The sequence below is a fragment of the Hippichthys cyanospilos genome, chromosome 22, assembly GCF_059441005.1.
Source record: "Hippichthys cyanospilos isolate Australia breed blue-spotted pipefish chromosome 22, RoL_Hcya_1.0, whole genome shotgun sequence".
NCBI classification, from domain to species: Eukaryota; Metazoa; Chordata; class Actinopteri; order Syngnathiformes; family Syngnathidae; genus Hippichthys; species Hippichthys cyanospilos.
The window spans coordinates 7,475,001-7,487,500 of NC_142390.1; the positions used below are offsets into that span (position 1 = coordinate 7,475,001).

The window sequence follows — 12,500 nt, forward strand, 5'->3', positions numbered from 1 at the left end:
CAAAGCACTGGACGGTCCTTGAACCCAACTGAAGCTTGAGCCCACTCACGGAGCCGCTTGGACGGGTCGCCGAGAGGCTGAGGGAACACGAAGGAACGTAGATCATCCCAAAGTTCAAGCTGGACCACAACTACAGCCAGGTTAGAATCCATATTCCAATATAAACAATATTTCAGATAAAAATGTGATCCTTTTGTGTAAAAACACAATCATTTGATAGCACGTTTATGTGGTTGGTCAACCCGTAAGTGCGCTTTGCTGCTACCTACAGGTTTGGAGGAAAACAGCAAGATTTTATTTTTATTTTTTTTTATGGATAGTCTTTTCTTGATAGCTTTTATGTATTGTGTGTCACTGTCTGTCGCTCAATTTTGAAGCTCTGCGTTTCAATTTGACTTTTATAGCCACGCGAGGTGATTACAAAAAAAAAATAAAAAATCCGAAGTATGAATGTCGGTGTTCTTACCCGAGCCTTTGGCAGCAGGATGCGGAGATGTGGTTATGTATGCTGTTGGTGTTTAAAGAAACTTTCACTTCACTCCCACAACACTGCAGAGGACACAAAAAGCAAAATGGATGCCTTAAACTTTGTCACTGAAACTCAATTAGTGGTAAATCATCTATAATGAATGGGGTTAAACATGAAACCACGATGCTCATGTTGATTCTTCAATGCTGCGTCATCAAATATTAACCAAGCCTGTTAAGTCAGGGTTCACCTACTCACTAGCTGTCATCCTTATTTTTTTAAGTCATTCAATGCCAAAGACGTACTTTTCTGTTTTTTGTTTGTTTGTTTTTTTACATATTTTTTCAACTGTTTGGCTAAAGGAGGATCTAAACATGGCTAGTGAATTCAGAATTAAATACTGAGTGAATTAGGTACTCAAGTAATCTATTACTTTAGGTTCTAAAAGTACTAAAATATTGATTTATTCAGGCAATTAATACTCACCAACTCGCAAATGAGGTGCAATTGAAGTGTTTGTGTTGACACCCCCAAACCACCGGGGGGCACTAGCAGTAAACTCATGACATTTGCAAGCCTTTCAATGACTTCGTTGATTGGCTTAGCCTGCACTCCCCTCATGTAAAAGTCTTCAAAAGTCATAAAACGCTAAATATGACATATAGTATAAAATATTCTTAATTCAATTTCATAGATATATATAAATACACAGCACTTTTACAATTTTGGTACATAAAGGGGACGTAGGTCTCAGTATATATATGTATGGAACGGGTTGACGCCACTTAACAATGGGCTGGGGGTTGAAAGTAAAAATATATTCATATTTGATGACATTATGACCATTTCAAAGTCCAAGTTGAGTGATAGTAAGGCCAGGTTAGTGAAAAATCTCCAGACACTGAAAGTGTTGTTTTTCAGGCACTTTCTTGTAGTCTGCCTGATAAATCAATAGCTGGTCCACTTGTCCCCCTCGGGTTATCTTCCCTCAGAAAAAAGGTATACTTTTTTTTTTTTTTTTCCATTGTTTTGCTGTGCTCAAGCCGAGCCTGCTTCTTTCTGTCCACAAAGGCAGAGCAGTTTATCTGCAACACCACAAAAGGATCCTTTTTTTTTTTTTTTTTGATGCTGCAATCTCTCACTTTTTGTTTAAAAATAGATGCCGGAGGAATAATCATCCGGCTAGAGCACTTTAGTAATGGTGCGCTTGAGCAAAGTGCAAAGAAAAATGCTGAACGTTGCAGAAAAGTTGCACAAACTTTTCACTTGGTTGATCTATCCAATGACCTGAAACGTTGCATTAATCAGCACACAATTTCGGTTTGTTAGTGCACTTGTGGTGGAGGTATTAGCAAATTTTAACTACTTTTTACTGCAGTGACAGGAACATGTTAGTTTTCATTTCAAATTAAGAGGAAAGAAATTGGAACATGATGCAACAGGAACAATTTTGTTTTCAAATTAAGAGCAAATGAATTGGAACATGAAGCAACTTGCTCAAGCGTTTACCCAAAGCCAGTTTTACACAGAACACAAAAATTGCTTGCAAATCAAAAAGTGTTTTTTGAAATACCTTGCCGTGAACGAGCAAAGCCGTGAGGTGTGTCGTTTGGGAGGCCGCCGCGTCGCCACTTTCATTGTCGTCTGATTCTAGACTCTTCTCGCTCTCCGGGGCCGTGGAGTCATCGGCGCTCTCGCTCTCGCCGTCGGCCGGCCCCTCTTTGCCGCCGTTATCGGCAAGCGGCGAGCGGACGTGGGCGCCGGGATCTCGGGCCTCGCCTCGCAGCCGCGTGACATTGCCCTCCAGGAGGCGCCGCTGCACGATGCTGTGGGGTTGCTATGGAAATACCAGGAGGGTATCAGTGTGGCGCTGTCAAGATGTACTGTAATCAAGTCCTCTCATGTCTGGCCATGTCTCGTTATTTTTTTTTTGGGGGGGGGGGGGGGGGTTCCATACAAACATGCTTTGTGCTACTAGGTTGAAAAAAAGATAAATAAAAGGCCGAACTAAAAAAATCAAGCTGTCCAAAATAGTACAGTACAAGTACACAATCACTATTAATCATAAAATATTAACATTCCTTTTAATTATAAAATATTTCAAGTTTTTCATTTATGGAAAAAATTGTGCTCGATTTTATACTTCACAAAAGCATCTTGCGGGTTGGATTAAGTCCGGTTGTGGGCTGGAATTACATGTTTCCCTATTCTAGACTCTCTTTCAGAGAAAGAAAAAAAAAATCATGTTAAAGTTTCAGGAATGTCTGGATTCTCCTAAATCAAAAAATGCAGTTTTGGGAATTAATTAGTTTATTTAAAAGGTTTAGTGACAAAATCGCTATTAATCATAAAACATGACTATTAATCAAAGCATTTCATGTTTTTTATTTTTTTAAAAATCTGCTCATTTTTATACTTTACATTATAAAATCATCTCACGGGCTGGATTAAACCCATTTGCGGGCCGGAATTAGCCCGCGGGCCGCATGTTTGACACCCCCGTACTATCGCATTCAATTTGGCTAATAGCTAGCCACTAAACAAACTATTGTGATGAGCACAAAGTCCTTTGCCAAACGATTTTTTTTTACAAAACACTATAAAAAACATATTAATTGTCATTTCTCAAGACAATAATACCGTAGTAGAAGTGTTCTGTTGGTGTGTTGAGAAGCTAATCGGCGCGGTGACTAATTACTCGTCATGTGACCTTTCAAACAACCTCTTTACGACTCCCCGTGGTGCCGAGACGGAGGCTCCCGACAGCGGCTTTACATCTGCCGCCTACGGATGGCTATTAAATTAATACAACATATTTTTCACCGTTGTGTATTGTACCTAATAAAGTGGCGACGCTAGCATCCGCCTGCTAGCAGCTTGCTTCCTAACGTAATTTGTGGCTGGGTTGCAGCCCCCCGGAGCAAAAACAGACGGCGATGGAGCTCCAAATTGAATTTTCTTCATAAATTCAATTTATCGCAACTGTCTGCTTCCCTGCACAGAGGAAACACCTCAAATGAAGATATGGCTAGCCGCTGTTTACCTTTTAGCGCGTAAATAGCTAACCTTCTCGGTAGCAAATCTGCACAGTTGATGAGGTCATGATTTGTTTTTGACAAGCTACGAGCAGTTATTTAGCTGTTGACCAGCTAAATTGATATTCTACTCACAGTAGTTATTAATGGTTGTTAGCCTGCAGAGAGCTAACTTCCGCATAGTTATTTCTTAACAGGTTGCGTGCTAATTGCTAGCCATGGACTACTTAGCATTCAACAAGTGGAGAACGGTTATTTAGCCATTGACTAGTTTGCTAATACTTAACTAGCTGTTGACTAGCTGCTAGCCTATTGCTAGCCATGAACTACTTAGCATTCACCAAGCAAATAGCTTTTATTTAGCCATTGACAAGTAGCTGGCTGATCTTGTATTTTCAGTAGCTGTGTCAACAGACAGCTAACTTTCATGTAGTTATTTCTTAGCTTTTGACAAGTTGGTAGCCTGCCGCTTGTTCAGATTACTTAGCCTTCAACAAGCAGATAGCAGTTATTTAGCCATTGACTTTTGCTAATACTCACACTTAGCTGCTAGCCATTGACTACTTTGCATTCACCGAACGAATGTCCATTATTAATATTAGCCGTCGACTAGGATTTGCCTGATATTGTATTTACAGTAGCTGCAGTAGCCATTGGCTAGTAGTTAGCTGTTGACTAGTTGCTAGCCTGTTGCTAGCTCTTAACTAGTTTGTGACAAGTTAAAAGCAGTTTTTTAGCTACAAACGACTCACACTTAGCTTTTGATTGTGACTGGTTTTAAACAGTATATATTTGCACTTGTTGGGGTTGTCGTAGTCAACTATTTTTAGCCTCTTCCCACGCAGCACACACACACACACACACCAATGCTTAGCTGATGCAGAGCTAATTGTCCTGTGGCTAATAATAATAATACTAATGCAGGGTACATTTAAGATGTCTCTATTTTGGGGGCGTAAGGTTTCCTGGGAGTGTGCTTGACTTTGAAGTGCTGCTCTGCTCTGCCGTTGCCTGCCGGGGGGAAAAGACATCTCACATTTGGAGATGAATATAAAACACCTGCTGCAGGATTAAGTCAACTCTGCACCATCTGCCCGTGCGCGGCACATCTTCTGGACACCACGTTCCATTTAATTTGCACTGGGCAGCAGTTGAGCAAAATCATAGCTTCTGGTTGAAGGTTGTCTTGAATCCATCCCTAGAGGCCAATTTCGAAGTAATATGGAACGTAATTGTTTTGTATGTACAATACAAATGGGCGCAAATGGGAACAACATCATGTTTTGTGTCCAAAATGGTGCTGTGAGTGGAGCTCAGGTGTTCCCACTGACAATTCCCACGCATATGCGTGTTTTCTTCACATTTAAAGCACATATGATTGCATATTGAAGTTGCCCCCTTGGGTAACACATGTTCTTCCTGACTTGTTCTTATTATGTCCCTCGCTTGAAAGTGTGCCCCCTTTTTTTTTTCTTTTTTTAAATGCATGTTCGCTGATCCTAGCTGCACAGCACCGCAGGCAAAAGAGCATAAAAACAAATGTTGCGTAACCAACACTGCTGAATTACACATCGGAGCGGAAAGGCCAGCGGTGGATTCTTGATGCTTTTCTCATGTCATTGTGACAAAAAAAACAAAACAAAACAAAAGTGCTATACATGTTAAAACAATGAAAGAAATAGACATGATCGATATCCTTTTGGAGTAATCGCTATCATTGCAAAACCTTCATTCTTGTCATTTGATGAGTTTTTCAAGTGTATTCAGTGGCTAAACAGCGACCCAGGCTCTCAATTTCCACTCCCGTCGGCTCAAGTCGTCAACGCCACGCTTGACACATTGCGTTTTTTTCCCTCCGCATCATCTCCAAGACGAGCGTCATTCCAGATAATTGGTTTTATCACGAGAGGCGTCTTGGGTGCCCGATGTAGCTGTCGGAGAACGGGCGGCTAATGAATGACTAGCGCGTTAAGCTCCTCAAAGCTAATCAAGTTTTTGTCATTCAAAGCTACATCCGTGGTATTTCAAATTTCCTTTTCGAGTGACTTATTTTTCTTTTTACTGGGTTTACGCCACGTACAGAAATAACCCCTGCGATTATGTTAGGGCTTAGCTAGACAATATTGCCAAAAATTTTCACGTTAATGCGCCGTAGCCTGTATTATTTTGTTTTCATGACATTTCCGAACTTGTTAAAAATGAAGCCTAGCAATGTGTTGAGTTTGGGGTGTGAGGTGAATCCTTTCTCAATGTCGGCTATTTTTTTCTTTGTTGGTTTCGTATCCCGTAATTTTACTTCCCTTTTCAATCCCTTCGGCTATCCACTAGCTAATAGCTAGCCTTGATTGTACTTACTTGATGGGGAAGTTTTCAAATGGGTCACATGATCTCATCACCCAGATAAAGCATGACCAAATAGATTATGCTAATGTTCTTAGTGATTTTTAGACATTTTCCAAGCAAAATGTTGATGCTAAACTGTGGCTTGCCATCTTCGCCATTCGCAACTACGCGTTAGCGTGCATCGTTACCTCTGTCACTTTGAACGTTACGTTTAGGAACGTTGGCTTTCAACATCAAGAACGTTACACCTAACTCTACTTTCCGCATTACCTCTAACAATACACTTTCAACGTTAGCTTCCGTGGTTACTTCCATCGTTAGCTTCTGAAGCTTAGCTTCTGACATTAGTCCCACCTTTAACCTCCAGCCAATATTGATCCTTAACTCTGATGTTAGAGGAAATAGTGGAAGCTAACTTTAGAAGCTAATGAAATAAGTGACATTGGAAGTTGAATTTGTAAGCTAACTTTAAAAGTAGGCGTTCCAAGGTAACATAGAAGCTATATAAATGGAAGCCAATTTTAAATTCCAATGTTTTATCTCCAGTGTTAGCTTTTCAAGTTAGCTTCCACCATTACTGCGGATGTTAGAGCTAAGAAAGACTCATTACCTTTTAATGTTCAATTCTGAAGTTGGCTGCCAATGCTAACTTCAACGTTACTCCCAACGTTACCGATGCTACCTTCCAACGTTATGACCAACAGTAGACTTAAGAAAAAACAAAGTTCTCCCCAAATCTTGGCCGCAACATTTGCTAGCGGTGTTCACGTTAACATTAACTTCGAATTTGAGTTCCTGCCCACAAGGAGCTTCATCTGCCCCTACTGGATTTTTCCGTCACACTGTCAGGCTTACTGTGGGGCAGCTGGTGGCCGTACTCAGCCTTTTAATGACCACCATGAGATATTGTTGGTTGTTGTTGTCCTTTGAGAGGCGCTATATGCTGTGCTATACACAAGTCATAGTGACAGTGTTGATTTAGTTGGTTCAGTGAGCACTTGCTGTTCTTTTATAATTCTGTAGATGCACCAGTCAAATGGACTCTAGTTCATTATGGAAGTCCTCCAGGGTGCGCACACTTACCAGGTCTTTAGACGTCCCCAGCCTCTTGAGGCCGTCCAGGGGCAGCAGGTCAGCCGAGTCCTTGTGCGTGAACTGAGTGGCCTGCTTGAGACGGCGCTGCTGGTGCAGGATGGCTTTATCCCGGATGGCCAGCTCACCTTTTTTGGCCTCACTCATGGTCTTAAAAACTGGAATCCCCCACCTCCCCTCTTCCTAAAAAAAAAAAAAAAGACGCCCAGATACGTAGGGATGTGGAGCTTCAAGAAAAACTGTGTTGATTTCCTCTGTTACTCCTGGATGACGGTCTGGTTTGGACAAGCATCCTCCTGCGTGTTTTCCCGTCTCTGTGTCCTTCCAAGTGGATTCTCCTCCCTCGCTTGCTTGCTTTCTCTCCTGCTTCGACCCTCCTCCTCCCCCTTCTCCTCTCATCAGACGCCGATGAAGAGCGGACGTTTGCTCACTTGCATCTCACGTCCTGGTGGATGCTTGCTGGATGATTGGTGATTAGCCTTCGCGGTCCCGCTGTGGATATGTGACCCCCACACAGCCTGCGCCGATCAATTGTGCAGCAACGATTGCTTCGAGCATGCCACAGTGGGTCCCCTTCCTGCAGTAAACACCGAATTAAATGTCCGTACTGACACTCCGATGCATTTTTCGATAATGACATCAACTGGTGTGGAATTTCAATATGAATTCTTGAGCCTTTTTAAAATTTGGTTGGATTTTCGCGTGGTGTTTAGTGCCCTCCGTTGGCCATGTGTGTGAATTGCATGCATATAGTTGAGTCTCCGTTAAGCCGAATGAAGTTGGAATTATGTCATTTTGTCACCCACTTTTGACCACCTGCCCACACTGCATCGACTCGTCGTTATCTGATTTGTTTTCTTACAACATAAGTATTTTTCTACTCTACTCCGGAAACTGGAAGCCCTTTTTTGCCGGTAGAAACCGGTTTACGGAAATGGGCTTCAACGTATTTTTAGATGATGTTCTTGAATCGCTGTGGGCGCGGTTTCTGTCGCCCTCTGTTGGCCATCCGACACGTTTATTTGTATCCTCATATCTTTTTTTGTCCAAATTGACAAATTTGATTTACAGGATATAACAATACAAACATGACAGCAGATAACTTGCTGCCCGTTCCTTTCCAGCCTACCCGTGGTGTTTTCAGTCTTCACCATCAACGTTGACCTTTATTTTGGTTCAGACTCAGAGCTGTGTGTTGGTGGCTTCATTGCGTAACTTCTGTTGCTATCAGGCGGCACCCAAGCGAGTTATTTCATAATTCGTTGTTTGTTTCTTAATTAATAACTAGTCGAGCAGGTTTGGATCCATAGACAGATTAGCAAGATGCTTGTTGTTATTCGAGATGAGTTCACGACGACTTCTTTTATTTTGAAACCAGGAAACGGCATGTCCCCTTTCCATCTTGCTTGACATCGCTGATGCGTGTTTTGGTTTATTGTCCTTTAATTTGAAATCCGGACGTGTCACCTGTGCATTCCGAGTAACTTCACCTCGGTGTTTATGCTTGGTGTGTGACAGAAAGGCTGCGGCGCATCAATGCTTTGACTCTCCGGTTCCGGGCAGCGGTGCGTCCGCCGTTCCTAATCTGAGTTGAGAATGTGGGAGCCGGCGTGGGCCTCTTGGTCCCCCCGATGGCTGGTGGTGCTCGTCATCATCATCATCGCCGCTCTCAGTGCAACCTGCGCGGAAACGACACTACCTCCATGCGATGAGGTAGGTAATCGCTATTGAGCACATTTATGCAGGATTACGAAAATATTTAGCGCTATTGTGCTGCTGTAATGATCGTAAAATTGATGCTAAAAATATTGACAGTTATATATTATAACATGAATGCGTTTTATTGTATACATTTTAATGTACTAACATTTGTTATGCTTATAGTGTGCAAAATCTTTTCAGTGCACTTTGAAACTTTACTACCGAGCATACGAATTGTTCATTTTGTTCTGGTCGCTGCACGTTTGTGCTGCAGTATAATTTGACATATATTTCTGTCAAATGTCTTTTGTCCTAACCATTTCCAAGCAATGCTAGCCATTAGTGATATATATCTATATTTTTTATAAAACGGGCGGTAGCTCAGCGGTAGTGCTCACCTACCATCAAAATGTTGTTGAGCAAGGCACCAAAGCCTAATTTGCTCGCAGTTGACTTAGCAGCACAGTGTTAATTAGTTTATAAATATGAGCTTTTGCAAAGCGCTTTGAGATTCACGAGTTTTATTGTCTCATGTGTAGTAGTATTATACCACACAATGAAATTCTTATTCCGTTCACTAGCAGACTACATTCCATGTTCGAGCAATAAGTCAATAGATAAATAATTAAACAATAATACAATAAAACAACAAACCATGGTGATATGTGCAAATCCGTAGTCCAAAATATTAGTGCAAAATATTATTTATGCATGTAGTAAGAGGCAGATTAGTGCGTGAGAGTAATATATGGTGTAGAAAGCCCTTTTACTATTTACCATTTTTCCCCCATGCTGCCTTCTGTTTCCACTCAGCTTCAGTTGTTGTCACTGTCGCCTTTTTATCGCCTGCCCCCGTCCAATCTCATCTCCCCCCTCTAGTCCGCTCATCAGTCGCCATGCCAACCAGTATGAGTCACTCGTTATACCAACATATCTCACGGGCTGGCTGTTTATCTTTTTCATCAGTTTCACTATTCGTGGTTTTTAATTGGTAAACGGCAGCTGCCAGTCAAAATTATTCCATTCTTTGTTGTCTTCACAATATGATCCTAAAAGAAGTTTCAATCCTATATTTACGTATTTGTAATATCTCGCATTTGAGTAAGCTGCTCCTCAGCTTTGAGCGCACGACCTGCTCTTTCCCTACCCCGGCCCATTAGTGGCGGTCGGTTGCCGCGGCGATCAGGGTCACTATGGCCCTACCGTCCATTAACGCTTGCCGCTAGCGACACAACGGGGGATGTTTTGCTAATGCTTTCGTGCATATGTTTGCATAGATGGACTATTACTACCAGTACACCGAGTGCGACACCATGGGGTCCCGCTGGAGGGTGGCCATCCCCCTCAACCCGGGCACCTGCTCGGGCCTGCCGCCCCCCAGCAGAGGGACGGACTGCAGTGAGTATAGCGCCACCTGGGACCACCCACCTCATCATTCCACACGCTGTTTCCCACTCAATTTTTTTTTTGTGTCCGTTCAGGCTTCTCCTGCTCAGCAGGCGAGTTCCTGGAGATGTCCACGCAGTCGTGCACGCCGTGCGCAGCCGGCTCTTATTCGCTAGGCAGCGGCCTTCGCTTCGACCAGTGGGACGCCCTACCCGCCGGATTCATCAGTATCGCCAGCTTCCTTAACGCCAAGCCGCCCAATGGCGATTTCCAGGCGTGTAGCAAGTAAGCCGTGTTTACGTTTGTGCAACCGGTAATCAAGAATGAATAGTCGATGCTCGAGCTTAGGAAAGATGGAAGCAAGGCTGATAATAGAAGGAAGGAAGAAAAGTAAATAAGGAAAAAAGGTGGAAAGAAGTAATGGATGGAAGGAATCAAGAATATTAGGGGGGAGTGATAGAAAAAATGTTGCGCCAAAAAGGGATGAACTCAAATTTCCAAGTTATGTATTTAACACAACCAAAACAATTGTGTTGAATAAAAAAAAAAAACCTCACACACTACCGAAAAATTGGGTTGTTTTGCACCCAAAAAATTGACCCAAGTTTTGGGGCCTAAATAAATAACCTTTTAGGTTATATGAATAACCCCCAAAAACAATTGAACCCATCTTTTTGGGTTATTTATGTAACCCAAAATATTGGGTCTAAAATTGGGTTGGGTTTTTTTGTGTTTTCATTTGACCAAATTCAAATAACTCCATTACTTAAGCCCAATTAAAATATGATGTACAAACTTAAAAATGGGTTGATGCACATGAAAAAAAAGATTATTTATTTTATTTAATTACAACTTTTGGGGCCTAAAAAAAAATCCCTTTTGGTAGTTTTAATTTGACCCAACTTTTCAGTGACATAAATAAAACCCACTCTTTAAAAACTGAAAAAATAAGTTTATTTAGCGTGGAAAAAAAATCTAATTAGGTTGTTTGGTCATGCATTCATGTAGCCCAAATTCAATAACCCAATTAATTATTGGAGTTCAAAAAGTTGATTAAATAACATATAAAAACAGAAATGTGGTTGTTTATTTTAACTTTAGGGCCTAAAGAAATAATGTTCTAGGTTATTTTTTCCAGCGAACTATGCAGCTTTTATGTTTTTTCAAAAGTCGGGTCAAATGATTCATTTTGGGACATTTGACCCAGCTTTTGGGGTTATACATATGTCGGGTAAAACAACACAAAAATGCTTGGCATATGTTTGACACCCCTGATGTAACCTAAAATTTGGCTCAATTAAAACTGACAATCACAAAAGAAGGCAGCTGTGCTGATTGGCCGCCATTTTTCCACTCACGTACGTTTGTGTGTGTGGTGCAGCTCGACGTGGACGCCGCAGGGCGTGTACCTGGAGTCCAATCGGGACGAGTGCACCGTTTCGCTGGTCTACGTGGTCCACCTGGAGAAGCAGGGCTCAGTCTCCTTCACCTACCAGTACCCCGACAATAACATCTTCTTTGAGTTCTACGTGAGGAAAGCCTCATCCGTTTCGTCTGTGGGACCACCGGCCACGTGACCGTGTGTGTGTGTGCATGCTCAGGTCCAGAACGAGCAGTGCCAGGAGATGAGCCAGAGTGACGAGCAGAAGTGGATCAAGGTCACCAGCAATGGAGAATGGGGAACGCATACGGTCTGTGTTTTATATTTGGCCGGTCTGCAGGAAAATGCATTAATATAACGTGCATTAATATAACAAAGGTTCTAGTATAATATAACATATACTCTATGTATAATAATTAAAAAAAAAAATATATATATATATATATATATATATATATATAAAGAGCAAGGTTCTATTTCCATGTTCATTTTCCAGTTCATTTGCTTTGAATTTGAAATTCGACTGTTCCTGTCACATTAAAACTGTTGAGTCAAATCAAAATAAAAACTAATCCAAAACTGTTTTCATCAGCAAGTGAAAAATTTGTGTTTTAAAAGTATTAACTGGAGGTGAAACATAATTTACCTCTCAAAATAACTCATTCACTCCCAAAGATGCAATAATAATAATAATAATTTTAATATTGCAAAAGTTCAATCCCAGATATTAATTTATTGCTGTTTTTTTTTTCTTCACATATTTTGTCTAAATGACTGTCAAAAAATGCAATGTCAAAAATGTTTTAGAGCTAAAAATGGCAAAATTTGTGGATAATCCCTTTGAACTCTTTTTGTTTGGGGGGCTTTAAACGTATGGTATATATTATTTGTTTATAAGTCTAGAATACTTGGTAAATTCAAAAATCTGCCACTTATGCAAAATCTCATTTTCAGCATTTAGCTCATTTTCAAATCTTTGCTTTTTAAAATGACAACTTAATCTAATTAATTCTTTTATTTATTACGCATCCTTAAGCCATTCCAATATAGTGTACATGCACATCAATAGAAATGCATGCAACCCACAGCTGAT

General features: G+C 41.2%; 2 protein-coding genes across 3 annotated transcripts in view; one reads left to right on the forward strand and one right to left on the reverse strand.

The window, feature by feature from the left end:
- nrip2 (nuclear receptor interacting protein 2) overlaps nt 1-7,597 on the reverse strand; it is a 9,585-nt gene extending 1,988 nt beyond the window's left edge. Inside the window, exons 1-4 of one of the 2 annotated variants that reach the window (XM_088406845.1) lie at nt 6,931-7,597; nt 2,043-2,306; nt 467-549; nt 1-77 (exon numbers count right to left, since the gene is read on the reverse strand). The exon at nt 1-77 is cut by the window's left edge and continues 12 nt beyond it. In XM_088406845.1, the coding sequence (XP_088262971.1) occupies nt 1-77; nt 467-549; nt 2,043-2,306; nt 6,931-7,086 (580 nt within the window). In that variant the 5' untranslated portion in view covers nt 7,087-7,597. The remainder of the gene's footprint in view (nt 78-466; nt 550-2,042; nt 2,307-6,930) is intronic. The other variant, XM_088406844.1, reaches the window with a different exon arrangement.
- Nucleotides 7,598-8,412: 815 nt separating this feature from the next.
- The window catches only part of LOC148405725 (endosome/lysosome-associated apoptosis and autophagy regulator family member 2-like), an 11,398-nt gene continuing 7,310 nt past the window's right edge, over nt 8,413-12,500 (forward strand). The window contains exons 1-5 of the mRNA XM_088406908.1: nt 8,413-8,652; nt 9,918-10,038; nt 10,122-10,311; nt 11,408-11,555; nt 11,628-11,717. Coding sequence (XP_088263034.1) covers nt 8,536-8,652; nt 9,918-10,038; nt 10,122-10,311; nt 11,408-11,555; nt 11,628-11,717 — 666 coding nt within the window. The 5' untranslated portion in view covers nt 8,413-8,535. The remainder of the gene's footprint in view (nt 8,653-9,917; nt 10,039-10,121; nt 10,312-11,407; nt 11,556-11,627; nt 11,718-12,500) is intronic.